This window comes from Dendrobates tinctorius, unplaced genomic scaffold (assembly GCF_039654945.1).
Source record: "Dendrobates tinctorius isolate UK_male_01 unplaced genomic scaffold, ASM3965494v1 ptg000033l, whole genome shotgun sequence".
Taxonomy (NCBI): domain Eukaryota; kingdom Metazoa; phylum Chordata; class Amphibia; order Anura; family Dendrobatidae; genus Dendrobates; species Dendrobates tinctorius.
Genome location: NW_027361701.1, coordinates 7,779,922 through 7,798,312, shown reverse-complemented (window position 1 = coordinate 7,798,312; position 18,391 = coordinate 7,779,922). Strand labels below are relative to the sequence as shown.

Here is an 18,391-nt window from a genome sequence, read left to right as displayed (position 1 = left end):
ATGTTCTAGTTGTGGAAATATGCCAATTTAACCCTGCAATTAAAATCATCATTGTTTGACATAGATGGGACTTGAGTAACACCAGTTTGCAGGAAGGGTATGGTGATTTTTACTTTTAATTTCCATTAGGACGCAGACATGTAGTGCACAGCCTGGCCTGCCGGACAGTCAAGTGAGACAGCTGCATAGAAATATATGCAGCTGTCACACTCAGGTCAGGAGAGCCGCTGGCCAGAATGTGCACTGTTCTGATCTCATTCCAATTTATTTTTTTTTTCAACTGTTTGACTGTGCCCCTACTTGTATATGTTTGAGGAAAAGGTGCATGTAAATGGGTGTGGCTTAATAATGGTGTGGCTTAAAATGGGGGTGGTTTTCCTACACAAACACAGAACCTGTTGTTAAAAATTTGAATCCCACCACTGCTTGTACTCCCTGTTCAGCATGCACGTCTGACATTAGCTTGCCTTGCACACACAATCAGGCTGCACTAATGAAACCAGCAGGAACCAGGAGCGGCGCTGTGCTGTTCTGTGCCGCCTCTTGGCCCTGCTGATTCCAATTCTGCAGCGCGATCTTGTACACAAGCAGGGGGTCTGTGACGTTCCCCGTGCACACGGTTTAGGTCTCCTGGCACTGTACTGTACAATAGTTGTACAAGTGCTGGCCCGGACATCCCAGTATTGCAGACACACACCGCATGATGTGAGCGTGGACGTCAACCTGCGAGCCGGCCGGGCGGAGAGGAGCTTCTGCCATGAGGTCAGCAGAGCAGGGGGCCTGGGCAGGAGATCTCTGGCAGGGTCGGATCTTGCGTCTGCAGTCGCGCTGAGGCAGGTGAGATGAGTTATTGCCCAGCCTGAAGCTTGACACAGATCGGGTCGCGCTGTCAGTGTGGTCATCAGCTCCAGCGTCACCCGATCTGTGTGTAAGATCAAACTGCAGCATTAACTCCCAGTCCCAGAGCGGCTGCAGGCAGCTGTATACAGAGTCATAGGCTGACTGCTCCTGAGCCTGGCTGCAGGACATCATACACTGCACATAATATATACAGCCACCATATATTATATCATTTATGGCCTGTAGCCTGGTCCAGGAGCGATCAGTCAGTGTATATATCATAGTATACACAGTGCACATGCTAACATAGTATATACAGTGTCACTCATATATCCTATACTATGTGCACAGGCATCTGATCTTATTTACAGGATAATATGTGATGATATGAAATCTAATGTCTGTGCTCAGAGTAATATATATATATATATATATATATAGCATGACACATTACCCTATATATAACATCCGATGTCTGTACACATAGTATAGGATATAGCGGGGATATAATATACTGTGTGCACAGACATCGGATGTTACATACGGGGAGATATGTGACTGGTGTAATATCTGATGTCAGTTGTCATGTTATACAGTAGCGTAGCTACCGGGGGATGGAGTGGATGGTTACCCTGCGCCCCAAGTTCAGGGGAGCCCATCCACAAATACACTGCCCCTGATTAATCAGCATGTATAGTGCCTATATACAGTTAAGCCCTGTGGTAGATCCCCCGGCACTACCACTCCCCGTTCTGTAGACCGCAGATCGCTTTATGCCTCAGGTCTACAGAACGATGCACGCTGAGGACGTCCGAGTTCTGGCACATTGGCCCTCATACATATTAGAGAACTATTTCAGCAGCCATTATATAACTTGGGGTCTAATGCAGGGGCCATTATACAGTTGTGGCCAAAAGTATTGACACCCCTGCAATTTTGTCAGATAATACTCAGTTTCTTCCTGAAAATTATTGCAAACACAAATTCTTTGGTATTATTATCTTCATTTAATTTATCTTAAATTCTTTGGTATTATTATCTTCATTTAATTTGTCTTAAATGAAAAAACACAAAAGAGAATGAAGCAAAAAGCAAAACATTGATCATTTCACACAAAACGCCAAAAATGGGCCAGACAAAAGTATTGGCACCCTCAGCCTAATACTTAGTTGCACAACCTTTAGCCAAAATAACTGCGACCAACCGCTTCCGGTAACCATCAATGAGTTTCTTACAATGCTCTGCTGGAATTTTAGACCATTCTTCTTTGGCAAATTGCGCCAGGTCCCTGATATTTGAAGGGTGCCTTCTCCAAACTGCCATTTTTAGATCTCTCCACAGGTGTTCTATGGGTTTCAGGTCTGGACTCATTGCTGGCCACCTTAGAAGTCTCCAGTGCTTTCTCTCAATTCAGTTTATAGTGCTTTTTGAAGTGTGTTTTGGGTCATTGTCCTGCTGGAAGACCCATGACCTCTGAGGGAGACCCAGCTTTCTCACACTGGGCCCTACATTATGCTGCAAAATTTGTTGGTAGTCTTCTGACTTCATAATGCCATGCACACGGTCAAGCAGTCCAGAGGCAGCAAAGCAACCCCAAAACATCAGGGAACCTTCGCCTTGTTTGACTGTAGGGACCGTGTTTTTTTTCTTTGAATGCCTCTTTTTTTCTCCTGTAAACTCTATGTTGATGCCTTTGCCCAAAAAGCTCTACTTTTGTCTCATCTGACCAGAGAACATTCTTCCAAAACGTTTTAGGCTTTTTCAGGTAAGTTTTGGCAAACTCCAGCCTGGCTTTTTTTATGTCTCGGGGTAAGAAGTGGGGTCTTCCTGGGTCTCCTACCATACAGTCCCTTTTCATTCAGACGCCGACGGATAGTACGGGTTGACACTGTTGTACCCTCGGACTGCAGGGCAGCTTGAACTTGTTTGGATGTTAGTCGAGGTTCTTCATCCAACATTCGCACAATCTTGCGTTGAAATCTCTTGTCAATTTTTCTTTTCCGTCCATATCTAGGGAGGTTAGCCACAGTGCCATGGGCTTTAAACTTCTTGATGACACTGCGCACGGTAGACACAGGAACATTCAGGTCTTTGGAGATGGACTTGTAACCTTGAGATTGCTCATGCTTCCTCACAATTTGGTTTCTCAAGTCCTCAGACAGTTCTTTGGTCTTCTTTCTTTTCTCCATGCTCAATGTGGCACACACAAGGACACAGGACAGAGGTTGAGTCAACTTTAATCCATGTCAACTGGCTGCAAGTGTGATTTAGTTATTGCCAACACCTGTTAGGTGCCACAGGTAAGTTACAGGTGCTGTTAATTACACAAATTAGAGAAGCATCACATGATTTTTCGAACAGTGCTAATACTTTTGTCCACCCTCTTTTTTATGTTTGGTGTGGAATTATATCCAATTTGGCTTTAGGGCAATTCTTTTTGTGTTTTTTCATTTAAGACAAATTAAATGAAGATAATAATACCAAAGAATTTGTGTTTGCAATCATTTTCAGGAAGAAACTGAGTATTATCTGACAGAATTGCAGGGGTGTCAATACTTTTGGCCACAACTGTAGGTTCTTCAAAATAGCCACCTTTTGCTTTGATTACTGCTTTGCACACTCTTGGCATTCTCTTCATGAGCTTCAAGAGGTAGTCATTGGAAATGGTCTTCCAACAGTCTTGAAGGAGTTCCCAGAGATGCTTAGCACTTGTTGACCCTTTTGCCTTCACTCTGTGGTCCAGCTCACCCCAAACCATCTCGATTGGGTTCAGGTCTGGTGACTGTGGAGGCCAGGTCATCTGGCGTAGTACCCCATCACTCTCCTTCTTGGTCAGATAGCCCTTACACAGCCTGGAGGTGTGTTTGGGGTCATTGTCCTGTTGAAAAATAAATCATGGTCCAACTAAACGCAAACTGGATGGAATAGCATGCCGCTTCAAGATGCTGTGGTAGCCATGCTGGTTCAGTATGCCTTCAATTTTGAATTAATCCCCAACAGTGTAACCAGCAAAGCACCCCCACACCATCACACTTCCTCCTCCATGCTTCACAGTGGGAACCAGGCATGTAGAGTCCATCCGTTCACCTTTTCTGCGTCGCACAAAGACACGGTGGTTGGAACCAAAGATCTCAAATTTGGACTCATCAGACCAAAGCACAGATTTCCACTGGTCTAATGTCCATTCCTTGTGTTCTTTAGCCCAAACAAGTCTCTTCTGCTTGTTGCCTGTCCTTAGCAGTGGTTTCCTAGCAGCTATTTTACCATGAAGGCCTGCTGCACAAAGTCTCCTCTTAACAGTTGTAGAGATGTGTCTGCTGCTAGAACTCTGTGTGGCATTGACCTGGTCTCTAATCTAAGCTGCTGATAACCTGCGATTTCTGAGGCTGGTGACTCGGATGAACTTATCCTCCGCAGCAGAGGTGACTCTTGGTCTTCCTTTCCTGGGGCGGTCCTCATGTGAGCCAGTTTCTTTGTAGCGCTTGATTGTTTTTGCCACTGCACTTGGGGACACTTTCAAAGTTTTCCCAATTTTTCGGACTGACTGACCATCATTTATTCGGTCGTCCATGACAGCACCACCTGAGAGAGGGGATCCGCCCTTTAGGAACAGGAAACCTACAGATACAAAAAGGGTGGCACCTCTCCCACGCATCAGTTGGTTTCCTGTTCCTAGAGGACAGGACTCTCTACAGATCGTCCGTCATGGAATCTTCATTGAATACCCAGGCCGGCTGACCGACCCAGGTAGCGAGGGGGTCTCCTACCTCGGTCAGTGCGGGGTCCCTGGAAGCGCCACGGTGGGGCCGGGTAGGTCACCACGGCAGTGGACGAAGCAGGTGGAGCAGGGGTCCGGTGGATGCCGTCTCCAAAGCCAGCACCTGGTATGTATGCCCCGGTGCGCTTCCCCAGGCCCGGTCCTTCCGGTCGGTGCTGTCCCCTGGCCGGGCTCATGGCGGCGGGCGCGGGGGGGGCTGGCACTCCGGGCAGGGCTGCGCGGCTCCTTCGCGCGCGCTCCCGCAGGGCTCTGAGCGGCGGAAGTGACGCGGCGGAAGGGGCGGAGCGATAGCGCCGATACCGGAAGTCGGGTGCCGGCCGACCTCCGGCGCGCGCCGCGGGTGCATGCCGGTCCGGGGGTCGCGCGGCGACCCGGCGCAAGGGGGCCGGAGCATGGGGGAGGGAACGCAAAGCCGGGTGGGTGGTGCTATGGCAGGTTGCCTGCTGACCCGGACAGGAGGCCATATAAGGCAGATGGGGACGCCGCTGGGGTGCTTCTGAAGGCCCCAGCAATGGATACGTCGGTAGCCCCCTTAGTCCAGCAGGACGAGGCGCAGGAGCGGCCGCAGAAACAGGCCAATACGAGTAGCCAGCAGAAGAAACAGAGACGAACTAGCGACCAGAGCCGCGAAAGTTCCTCCAGAAAGGACCCCCCTGCCTCCCTCCGTGATCCGGTACCTGCCTCATCTGCATGGGTAAGAGATCTCCGTGAATGTACCCTGATGCAGTGTTCCCTTATGTTCTTTTTCAGGGGAAGAAGGTTACGGGAAAACAGAAACACAGGGAATGTGCCCTCTGTAGTTCCCCCCTACCAGATGGCCACCCTAAAAAGTTATGCCAGCCATGCATACGGCAGACGGTAGGAGTTATTAAGGACAGGGAGTCCAGGGGTAGATTGTCAGGCCCTTATACTCTCCCCAGTTTATGCAGGTAGCGGAAGAGACACCTGACTTCACTTCAAACCTGAGAGACATGATCAGGGCAGAAATGAAAGCTTTACCTCAAAGAGAACCTTCTAGGAGAAGAGAGGCTAGTGGTTCAGGCTCGGAGGCCTCAGTCGCCCCAGGGAAGGGGGACAATTCCTCGGACTTCTCGGCCTCCTCGTCGTCTTCCTCGGATGAAGACTCTAGCCGGTTCTGCTTCCCCTTAGACCAGATGGACAGATTAGTGAAAGCTATACGGTCCACCATGGGGGTAGCGGAAAAAAAACGGGAACTCTCAGCACAGGACATAATGTTCGGGGGGTTGGACCCCAAAAAACGTAAAGCTTTTCCATTGAACGAAAAGGTTCAGAGCCTAATTGATAGAGAATGGAAGAGACCGGAGAAAAGGGGCTCCATGCCACCAGCCTTTAAGCGGAGATACCCCTTTGATAACCCGGTAGTAAACAGATGGGATAAAGCCCCGAAACTAGATGCAGCAGTAGCCAAAGCATCTAAAAAATCCGCCATACCGTTTGACGATATGGCCTCCCTGAAAGATCCGTTAGATAAAAAAGCGGATTCTTTCCTTAAAGGGACATGGGAGATGTCAGCAGGCACGTTAAGACCAGCGGTAGCTGCCACCTGTACAGCCAGATCTATGATGGTCTGGCTAGATCAGCTAGATTCCGAACTAAGAGATGGAGCTTCAAGATCATCTATTCGGAAAAATTTGCCCATCATTCAAAATGCCGCGGCGTTTTTAGCCGATGCTTCTGCAGACTCTGCAAGAATGGCGGCTAAAGCCGCAGGTCTGTCTAATGCAGCGCGAAGAGCGCTCTGGTTAAAATGCTGGCCAGGAGATATTCAAGCCCGGTCCCGTCTCTGTTCCATTCCCTGCGAGGGGGAGTACCTATTCAGCCCCGTCTTGGACGAATTGTTGGAGAAAGCTGGAGATGACAAAAAGAAATTTCCCAGTCTCCCGAACCCCTCTTACAGACGTCCCTTTGCCAGGAAAGGGTTTTTCCGGAGAAGGCCGTCCAGAGATCAGGGCAGATGGGATGACAAAAAAAGGAAAGGTACAGGATTCATGTTTGGGGGAGGGCGCCAGGAAGGTCCAGCTCGGGATACGAAAAAGCCGCCCCAATGACTAGTTGCCCCAGTAGGAGGGAGACTAGCTGCCTTCTACCCATCCTGGTCTCTGATCTCCAATAGCAGCTGGATATTGGGGATAATAGCCGTGGGACTACGACTAGAGTTTTCTAGGGTTCCCCTTGATTAATTTAAAATCACCCCACTCAGGTCGTCTGCTGCAGAACAAGCTGCCCTGGAAGCCGAGATTCATAACCTGTGCGCTAAGAAAGTCCTGATAGAGGTTCCAGAGGAAGAATGGGGGAAGGGATTCTGTTCCCCTCTGTTCCTGGTCCGCAAACCGGACAGCTCCTTTAGGACAATAATTAACCTTAAGGCCCTCAACAAGTTTTTGGTCATACGTCCCTTTAAAATGGAAACGATTAAGTCTGCAATAAAATTAGTGTTCCAAAACTGCTTCATGGTGGTGTTAGATCTAAAAGACGCATACTACCATATACCCATCCATGCAGGCCATCAGCGGTTCCTCAGAGTGGCGGTTCAGTTGGATGGGTCAATTCGACATTTCCAATATGCGGCCCTCCCTTTTGGAGTGGCAGTCGCTCCCCGAGTGTTTACTAAGGTGATAGCGGAGGTCATGGCCCATCTACGTGAATCGAACATTCTGGTGATTCCCTACCTGGACGATTTTCTTATTGTAGGTAAAACGGCGAACCATTGTTTACAACAGCTACAAAAGGCAATGTCTGCCCTAGAATGGTTAGGATGGTTGCTGAACGTCAAAAAGTCCCGGTTGCAGCCAATGAAAGTCCAACAATTTTTGGGCCTAACCCTGGATTCTGAAAAACAGGAATGCCGTCTGCCTCCGGACAAGCTTGTTCGCCTCCATTATCAGATCCTGAACGCCTCCAATAACCCCACCATGTCCCTCAGAAAAGCCATGTCCCTTCTAGGCTCTCTTTCAGCCTGTATCCCGGCAGTCCAGTGGGCCCAGTTTCATGCAAGGAAACTACAGAGCGAGGTCTTATTACATCAAAAAGTCCTTGGAGGTTACTTGGAGGGTCAGCTAACCTTATCCCGTAACACAAGGGAGTCCCTAGAGTGGTGGTTAGACAAAGATAACTTATCAAAAGGGGTGCCCTGGGAGTATAACGTAACCCGCATAGTCACCACGGATGCTAGTCCTTACGGTTGGGGAGCTCATATGGGTGAAATTTTAGTCCAGGACCAATGGCAACATCATCAGTTAAGAATGTCATCTAACCTAAAAGAATTGACAGCGGTAGAACAGGCGGCTAAAAAGCTCCTTGTGTACCTACAGGGCCATCACGTGCGAGTGTTCTCCGACAATCGGGTCACCGTGGCATACATCAATCACCAAGGCGGGACCCGTTCCAGACCCCTGATGTTTGTAGCAGAGCGGTTGTTCCATCTAGCAGAACAATACTTCCTATCTTTAACAGCATTGCATATAAAAGGAAAAGACAACATCACGGCAGACTTTTTAAGCCGCAATCGGCTAAAGCAAGGGGAATGGTCTTTAAACACCTCCATATTCAATCTGATTGTTCAAAAGTGGGGATATCCAGAGGTAGACCTATTCGCCACCAGAGACAACACGCAATTGAAACAATTCTGCTCCCTGAATCCCAGAGAAAATCCTCTGGCGGTAGATGCCTTCCTGATAAACTGGGACTTCAAACTAGCCTACGCCTTCCCTCCCCTATCTCTTCTACCCCTGGTGATGAGGAAAATCAGGAAAGACAGAGCGAGGGTTATAGTCATCGCTCCATTTTGGCCCAGGAGAGCATGGTTCTCATGCCTCAGGACCATGTCGGTGTCCGATCCTTGGGTTCTGCCGGACATCCCGGATCTCCTGTCCCAGGGCCCAGTCTTCCATCCTCAGGTGGCTGGCCTTCATCTGACGGCGTGGAGTTTGAACGGTCATTATTAGAAGAGAAGGGTTTCTCCGCAGACCTAATTAACACCCTACTTAAGAGTAGGAAAATCATTACCACAAAAATTTACGTTAGAATTTGGAAAAAATTCCTCCAAAACTCAGAAGTAATCGCTGGGGATTCAGCACCTATAATGCAGATATTAGAGTTCCTACAAAAAGGTCTAGACATGGGACTCTCTACCAGTACCCTTAAAGTACAAGTGTCAGCCTTGGGGGCTCTGTTTAGCTGTAACATTGCTGGTAATTATTGGATAAGCAGATTCATTAAGGCAGCAGGTAGATCCAGGCCAATAATGAAGGATAGGTTTATGCCGTGGGACTTGAACCTAGTCCTCACTGCTATGACAGAGACTCCATTCGAACCTATCTCGTCGGCTTCCCTAAAAAACCTGTCCCTCAAGGTAGCCTTCCTGGTAGCTCTAACATCAGCTCGCAGAATAAGCGATATTCAGGCCTTATCTAGGTGTCCTCCTTATTTACAGTTTAAAGAGGATAGGGTAATACTTAGACCTGATCCAGCGTACTTGCCAAAAGTAGTTTCTAGTTTCCATAGGACACAGGAGATAGTTCTGCCATCCTTCCTCCCTAATCCAACTAACGAAAAAGAAAGGAAACTACACACCCTGGATCTCAGGAGAGGCCTCATAGAATATCTGTCAGTCACCGATCCCTGGAAGAAAGATAATGCCCTATTTATCTCTCATCAAGGCCCCAGGAAAGGTTGTAGAGCATCAAAAAATACACTAGCCAGATGGATTAGAGAGGCGATTGCAATAGCATACACATCAAAGGGCAGGTCGCCACCCGGAAAGCTGAGGGCGCATTCCACCAGGGCAATGGCAACCTCATGGGCCGAAAGATCAGAAGTCTCCATCGACCAGATATGTAAGGCGGCCACTTGGTCCTCTCCGAGCACCTTTTATAGTCATTATAGGCTAGACCTGGGTGCTTCCACAGACCTCTCTTTTGGTATAAGGGTGCTGCAGGCTGCAGTCCCTCCCTAAAGCTGATATTACTCTCTGTAAATCTCTCAGGTGGTGCTGTCATGGACGACCGAATAAAGTCTTAGTTACTCACCGGTTAACGGTATTTTTCGGAGTCCATGACAGCACCCGTATATTCCCTCCCTTATAGTTTAATTGGGGTGTGCACGTCTTTTTTCTTGTATATGCTCACTGGTGATAAAAGTTATAATTGTAAAGAATACTGTACATAAATCATGCATTAACCTTGGAAGTCCTCTTGTGCTCTGTAATCCAACTGATGCGTGGGAGAGGTGCCACCCTTTTTGTATCTGTAGGTTTCCTGTTTCTAAAGGGCGGATCCCCTCTCTCAGGTGGTGCTGTCATGGACTCCGAAAAATACCGTTAACCGGTGAGTAACTAAGACTTTCTTAAAGTAATGATGGCCACTCGTTTTTCTTTACTTAGCTGCTTTTTTCTTGCCATAATACAAATTCTAACAGTCTATTCAGTAGGACTATCAGCTGTGTATCCACCAGACTTCTGCACAACACAACTGATGGTCCCAATCCCACTTATTAAACCTGACAGGACACACCTGTGAAGTGAAAACCATTTCCGGTGACTACCTCTTGAAGCTCATGAAGAGAATGCCAAGAGTGTGCAAAGCAGTAAACAAAGCAAAAGGTGGCTACTTTGAACAACCTAGAATATAAGACATATTTTCAGTTGTTTCACACTTTTTTGTTATATAATTCCACATGTGTTAATTCATAGTTTTGATGCATTCAGAGTGAATCTACAATTTTCATAGTCATGAAAATAAAGACAACTCTTTGCATGAGAATGTGTGTCCAAACTTTTGGTCTGTACTGTATGTTCCTCATCCTGACCTCCATACAGTAATTATGTCACACCTTTATTTAATGTCCCCATCCTGGACCCCATTGTCCACTTTAATAAGGTCCCTATCCTGGCCTCTTCCAGTAATAATGTAAGGTTGCCGGCCTATCAAAGATTGCAGGAGTCATTTAACAAAACTGCTATGTGACATCGACGAATGGCCTGTCACAGAGCAGAGCACCCTGTCACAGCTGCAGCCGGCATTCATCTTGTTGTGCGTTGTCACCAGGTTCAGCTGCAGGTTTTCGTGTGCCTTGGGTGACAGCGTATCAATGGGGTCCTTTAACACATGCCACGATTCCTGATGCACAGATAAAAAAATACAGATATAGTACAATTTATGGGCACATCGTCTTCCATACAGTATTATGGGCACTACATAGTCCTCCATACAGTATTATAAGCAACCACATAGTCCGCCATACAATATTATGGGCAACCACATAGTCCGCCATACAGTATTATGGGCAACTACATTGTCCGCCATACAGTATTATGGGCAACCACATAGTCCGCCTTACAGTATTATGGGCAACCACATAGTCCGCCATACAGTATTATGGGCAACCACATAGTCCGCCATACAGTATTATGGGCAACCACATACTCCGCCATACAGTATTATGAGCACCCACATAGTCCGCCATACAATATTATGGGCAACCACATAGTCCGGCATACAGTATTATGAGCACTCACATAGTCCGCCATAGAGTATTATGGGCACCTCATAGTCCACCATACAGTATTATGGGCCCCATATAATGCACCTCCATACAGTATTATGGGGCACCTGTTCCTTCATACAGTATTACCGGCCCCCTGCTCCTCCATGCAGCACATTATGCCCCCCCTGCTCCTCTATGCAGCACACTATGGCCCCCCTGCTCCTCCATGCAGCACATTATGGCCCCCCTGCTCCTCCATGCAGCACATTATGGCCTCCCCTGCTCCTCCATGCAGCACATTATGGCCTCCCCTGCTCCTCCATGCAGCACATTATGGCCCCCCTGCTCATCCATGCAACACATTATGGCCCCCCTGCTCCTCCATGCAGCATACTATGCCCCCCTGCTCCTCCATACAGCATATTATGGGCCCCGCCCCTCCCCTGCACCTCCAAGCAGCGTACTATGCCCCCCTGCTCCTCCATGCAGCACATTATGGGCCTCCGGCCCCCCCTGCTCCTCCATGCAGCATACTATGGCCCCCCTGCAGCATATTATGGCCACCCCTGCTCCTCCATGCAGCACATTATGGGCCCTCGGCCCCCCCTTCTCCATGCAGCATACTATGGCCCCCTGCTCCTCTATGCAGCACATTATGGGCCCCCGGGCCCCCCTGCTCCTCCATGCAGCACATTAAAGGCCCCGGCCCCCTGCTCCTCCATGCAGCATACTATGGACCCCCTTGCAGCATACTATTGCTCCCCCTGCAACATACTATGGGCCCCCCTGCTCCTCCATGAAGAACATTATGGGGCCCATGTAATGCATACATGAAGAAAAAAAAAGCAAGTACTCACCTTTCCTGTTCCCACTGCAGGTCCTGTACACTCAGTATCTCCCCTGTACACTGTGTCTCTCGCGACTCTGCCACGCTCAGGACAGAGAGGCTGAGCGCGCAGTGATGACGTCATCACACCCTCTGCCCTGAGACGTCACAGAGTCAGAGGGCACTGAAGACACTGCAGCTGCTGGAACTAGGAGAGGTGAATATTAGAGGGGGACCCCGATGCCAGCGCTGGCATCGGGCTCCCCTGACTCATAGACGGACCCCATGCTGTGTGCCCCACTCCCCGTTCGCCCAGGGGCCCCAGCGCCTACCTGGGTTTGTTGGTTGGTGCCGCTGCCCTTGGTCCTAGCGGTGGGTCCAGACAGTGTGCATGCGCCCGTGTGCGCCTCTACCTCCCGTTTTAAAGGGCCCGCTGTTATGAATGAGTCACCGTAGGAGGCAAAAACAGAAATACTAGCTAAGTCCAGAAAACCAGAGAAGTTGGCAGTTATCGGATTGCAGACCCCTGAACCTAACAACAACTAGCAGTAGCTGTGGGGGGTTCCTACGGTGCCCTAGACCCCTCGATCACAGCCGGAGAACTACATAGCCTAAAGACAGAAAGGGAAATCTAAACTGCCCCAGAGCAGACCCCAAAGCAATAGGCATCCCCCAACATATAATGACGGTGAAGCAAGATGAAAAACTCACACAGATAGAAAGATAGGCTGAGCAAATGATGGGGCCCAAGCTAACTAAATAGGACAGAATAGAAAAGCTGCTGTCTGCAATCTGCCAAAACCCTCTCAAAAACAAGAGCCAACAGACTGATAGGGAAAAAAGCCCTGAAGACGCTAGGCTTCAAAAGACTATATCAGTACTCAGGTATTATCTGAAGACAGAGCAAAAAGGAATTCAGCTCACCCAGCAGGGAAAGGCAGAAATCCAGAAAAACAAGGCAAATCAAAACGAAAACACAAATGCAAAAAGTAGAGCAGAAAACTTAGCTTTTGAGAAGCAGGAATCAGACTGGTCTCCAAGAATCCCTCAGAGTATTCACCCGCAAGGCAGAAGGGCGTAGGCTGCCTTATATCCAGTCAGCAATCCCAGTCACCCAGTCATCATCATTCTGCTCAGGTGCTTTGTAATCAGCCTCACTACCTTCCGTCACCAGAAGAGGGAGTTCATCAGACCTCATTGGTGAAGGGGAAAATGAACTCACAACAGCCCGCGTCCTTAAATTTTTTTTTTTTCTTCTTCCTCCTCCTCTCTGGGGCCCGGAGCCTACCGGGCATTTCACCGATATCTTGGTGGGCCAGTCCGACCCTGAGTGGAGCTCTGGGACCACCATACTGTGTATAGTGGAGCTGTGGAACCAACGTACTGTGTATAGTGGAGCTGTGCAACCACCGTACTGTGATTAGGGAGCTGGACCACCATACTGTGTATAGCGGATATGTGAGACCACACACTGTGTACATAAATAAATAGGACTGAGCTGTAATACCAGATGCAACTGTGACTTATTTAGTCGTGTTACTTGCACCTCACTTTTTGTAAACCTACAAGTGCACAAACATATTACAGACTCACCATGTGACAAGTGGGCCTGTGCACCTTCACATGCCAGGGCTGAATTTCAGTCTCAGTCCGGCAATGGGCGTGACTAAGCAGCTACCTTGGTGTTCACTGGAGCCTCTAGTGTTGAGGTCAGGCTTGTGCGGCAGGTAGCTGACAGGTACCACTACAGGGCGGTGTCTGGCTGAAGCAGCTGATCACAGTGGGGTCAAAAAACTAATGACAGGTGTGGTCAAGTACAGAAGGGCACGACTGGTACTCTTGTCAGGCAGGCGGGTACGGCTGGCTCTCAGGCAGGCGGGCATGGCTGGCACTCAAGCAGGCGGGCACGGGTAGGATAAGACAACAGGTAGAAACCAGTAGAGACAGGAGGGACCGGAACAGCAGGACGGGAGCGGAGCAGAACCGCAAGATGCGGAGCAGAGCTGCAGGTTGTGGAGTGGGGAGCAGAGCAGAGCCGCCTGGAGCGGAGCGAAGAGCAGAGCCGCAGGGAGCGGAGCGAAGGGCAGAGCAGAAGGAGTAGACACAACTCTTCACAGCTGAGTAGGGAAGGAAACGGACAAGGACATGAACAGGTATAAGTACATGACTTAGGATTCAGGCCAGGGCATGCAGCCCCCAGGGAGGTGAAAAACAGGACAGGACCTGGCAACTCAGCAGCAAAGTACAGACTGACGGAGTTTGTTGCTGAGTCATCTACCTATGGGTGGAGATGCCTTAAGTACCCGATACCTCTTGGCAATAGGCTGAGACCAAATTAGGGGTGTGCACACTGTCTCTATAACTCAGGAAGTGCCGGCGCTGCCACCCTAGCCATACAGCCAAGAAGTATGCAGCAAGCAAGGACATGAGGCCCACAGCATGGAGTAGGCAGAGGACAGAACTCACAGCATGGCCCGGAGTGGTGAGTAAGGTGGGAGATGGGAAGCCATACAGTGATGCCGGCAGCGATGTTACAAATATGAAAAGAAAAAATGCAGAAGTTTGAATCACTTCCCTTTTCCCTTTAATTAAGAAATAAATTATGGTACGCATATGTGGTATCTCCACATTCAGGAAAATAAGATCTATGAAAACTTAAAATTAAATAACCCAATCAGTAAAATGTAAAACGAAAAAGCGGCTAAAACACCAGAATTGTTTTTTCGGCCGCTGCAACTACACAAAAAATGAGCAGCAGATGATAAAAACATTGTTTCTGCACCAAAATGGAATCAATAAAAACGTTGACTCAGGTTGCAAAAAACAAGCCCTCACATGGTTCCATTGGCCGAAAACTGAAAATATTACCGGTATAAAAAAATGGCAACCCAGCAATACAACCCCTGGCAAAAACTATGGAATCACCGGGCTTGGAGGATATTCATTCAGTTGTTTTAATTTTGTAGAATAAAAGCAGATCACAGACATGGCACAAAACTAAAGTCAATTCAAATGGCAACTTTCTGCCTTTAAGAAACACTAAAACAAATCAAGAACAAAAAATGTGGTAGTCAGTAATAGTTACTTTTTTATACCAAGCATAGGGGAAAAATTATGGAATCACTCAATTCTGAGGGAAAAATTATGGAATCATGAAAAACAAACCAACAAAAGTATTTTGTTGCACCTCCTCTGGCTTTTATAACAGCTTGCAGTCTCTGAGGCATGGACTAAATGAGTGTCAAACAGTACTCTTCATCAATCTGGCTCCAACTTTCTCTGATTGCTGTTGCCAAATCAGCTTTGCAGGTTGGAGCCTTGTCATGGACTATTTTCTTCAACTTCCACCAAAGATTTTCAATTGGATTGAGATCCGGACTATTTGCAGGCCATGACATTGACCTTGTGTGTCTTTTTTCAAGGAATGTTTTCACAGTTTTTGCTCTATGGCAGGATGCATTATCATCTTGAAAAATGATTTCATCATCCCCAAACATCCTTTCAATTGATGGGATAAGAAAAGTGTCCAAAATATCAACATAAACGTATGCATTTATTGAAGATATAATGACAGCCATCTCCCCAGTGCCTTTACCTGACATGCTGCCCCATATCATCAATGACTGTGGAAATTTGCATGTTCTCTTCAGGCAGTCATCTTTATAAATCTCATTGGAATGGCACCAAACAAAAGTTCCAGCATCATCACCTTGCCCAATGCAGATTTGCGATTCATCACTGAATATGACTTTCATCCAGTCATCCACAGCCCACGACTGTTTTTTCTTAGCCCATTGTATCCTTGTTTTTCTCTGTCTAGATGTTAATGATGGCTTTCGTTTAGCTTTTCTGTATGTAAATCCCATTTCCTTTAGGCGGTTTCTTACAGTTCTATCACAGACGTTGACTCCAGTTTCCTCCCATTCGTTCATTTGTTTTGTTGTGCATTTCCTGTTTTGGAGACATATTGCTTTAAAGGGAATCTGTCACCTCATTTTTGGGCTATGAGCTGCGGCCACCGCCATCAGGGGCTTATCCTACAGCATTCTGTAATGCTGTACATAAGCTCCCGATGTAACCTGATAGATAAGAAAAATGAGTTAGATTATACTCACCCGGGGGTCCGGTCCGATGGGTGTCGCAGTCCGGGTCCGGCGCCTCCCATTTTCATGCGATGACGTCCTCCTTCTTACGCCGCTGCTCCTGTGCAGGTGTACTTTATCTGCCCTTTTGAGGGCACAGTACTGCGCTCTGCAGTACTTTACTCTGCCCTCAAAAGGGCTGATAAGGTACACCTGCGTAGGAGCCGTGGCAGAAGTAAGGAGGACATCATCGCTAGAAGATGGGAGGCACCGGACCGCGACACACACCGCACCCGACCGCGTCCCCCGATGAGTATAATCTAACTTGTTTTTCTTATCTTTCAGGGTACATCGGGGGCTTATCTACAGCATTCCAGAATGCCGTAGATAAGCCCCTGATGGCGGTGGCCGCAGCTCATAGCCCAAAAATGAGGTGAAAGTTTCCCTTTAAGTTTCCGGTCTTGACGCTTTGATTTCTTCCTTGGTCTACCAGTATGTTTGCCTTTAACAACCTTCCCATGTTGTTTGTATTTGGTCCAGATTTTAGACACAGCTGACTGTGAACAACTAACATCTTTTGCAATATTGTGTGATTTAATATCTTTTAAGAGTTTGATATCCTCTCCTTTGTTTCAATTGACATCTCTTGTGTTGGAGCCATGATTCATGTCAGTCCACTTGGTGCAACAGCTCTCCAATGTGTGATCACTCCTTCTTAGATGCAGACTAACGAGCAGATCTAATTTGATGCAGGTGTTAGTTTTGGGAATGAAAATTTACAGGGTGATTCCATAATTTTTCCCCTATGCTTGGTTTAAAAAAGTAACCATTACTGACTACCACATTTTTTGTTCTTGATTTCTTTTACTGTTTCTTAAAGCCATAAAGTTGCCATTTGAAATTACTTCAGTTTTGTGCCATGTCTGTGATCTGCTTTTTTTCTACAAAATTAAACAACTGAATGAACATCCTCCAAGGCCAGTGATTCCATCATTTTTGCCAGGGGTTGTATTGCTGGGTTATTTTTACCATTTAATGAAAGCTGTAAATGAAACGCGCAAAAAACATTTGTGGAATTGCACTGTTTTCACTTCACTTGGACTACTCGGTCCGCAAAAAATCACTGACCTGTGAAAAACCCCATAGACTGTCAGATATGAGTTCTAGCTGTGAAAAAAATGGATAGCACTTGTACTTGAAAAACTGACTGCCATAATATGGAATAGAGACGGCCACGTGTGAGTGCCCTCTCCAGCGGAATACTCATGCCCCTCGTCAGTGAGATGGCGGTCCGGAGCATGGACCTGTATGTACAACGGGATGAGCCTGGCTCAGGAGTGTCCATACAAGCCTTGTGATTATACACATTGATATATCAGGCAGGTTTGATTTCAGTATTTCACATTTGGTTTCAGACTCACGACTGAATATTTCTTGGCTGAATCGTTTCATATAAAGTCCAGGTATCAGGAATGTGTAATAAATGTGCGTCATTTTAGTGCTCATTGTGGTGTTCTTATAAATGGTTGATTGAGATAAAGTAACTTTTTATTTGATTTTTACAGAAAGTTCCGTACAAGGAAAAGAACAGAAACCAATGGAGCCATTTGTAAGGGAAGAGGCAAGTGTGCCGGCTTGCAGAAATTAAGACTGAGGAGTGGGGAGCGGACAACTTTGGTTTTATTTGATTGGAAATAGAAAGTTCCCAGTGTTCCCCAGTTGTAATCCTAAATCTATGTATGCTGCAGGACTGCCAATATTATCCAGGCTTTTACGACCCCGCTGCACAGACCCCGATGCCACACACTTTTCAGCTGATTGGCGCTCCAGGAGCAGACGGAGCCGGTGCTTTATCTGTAGCCGGATGGAGCTTAGAAAGGACAAGTGTTACCTATCTCCTTCACGGCTTCTAGTAACTAACGTAGACCAGTATTTGTTAATATCTTTAACTCCAAATATCAACTCCTGCTTTCTAAAATAAAGAAGAATCTGTAAACTTTCTGAGATATTATCGTTTATAGGTTTACTTACAGCTGGCTATAACAAAAGCATATTGGACAGAGCTTTGCAATATGAACATGGCGCATTGTAATAATTTACTATTAAAAACTGCGTGCTGTGCAAAGAGCGCAGGACAGCGTGGCGTGCAGGGGTTATAGTGTACAATGCTATCTGTAGTAGGAGCAGTTACATTTTATAATGTATAATTAAATTGGATACCCCCCGAGCCAAACTGAAGTTTACACGCCCTCCCCGGGTCCATCACTGACTCCTCCGCCTCTGCTCCAGGTGCCTCCTTATTGTCTGCCGGACTGACATCACACCAACAGCACTCCAGGCAAAATTGGTGAGCACAATTTT

At 47.3% G+C, this 18,391-nt stretch overlaps 1 protein-coding gene across 1 annotated transcript in view; it reads left to right on the top strand.

Moving 5' to 3' along the window:
- The window catches only part of L3MBTL2 (L3MBTL histone methyl-lysine binding protein 2), a 308,748-nt gene extending 290,717 nt beyond the window's left edge, over positions 1–18,031 (top strand). The window contains 2 exon segments of the mRNA XM_073572982.1: positions 17,596–17,666; positions 17,668–18,031. Of these exon segments, the coding sequence (XP_073429083.1) occupies positions 17,596–17,666; positions 17,668–17,718 (122 nt within the window). The 3' untranslated portion in view covers positions 17,719–18,031.
- Positions 18,032–18,391: the final 360 nt, after the last annotated feature.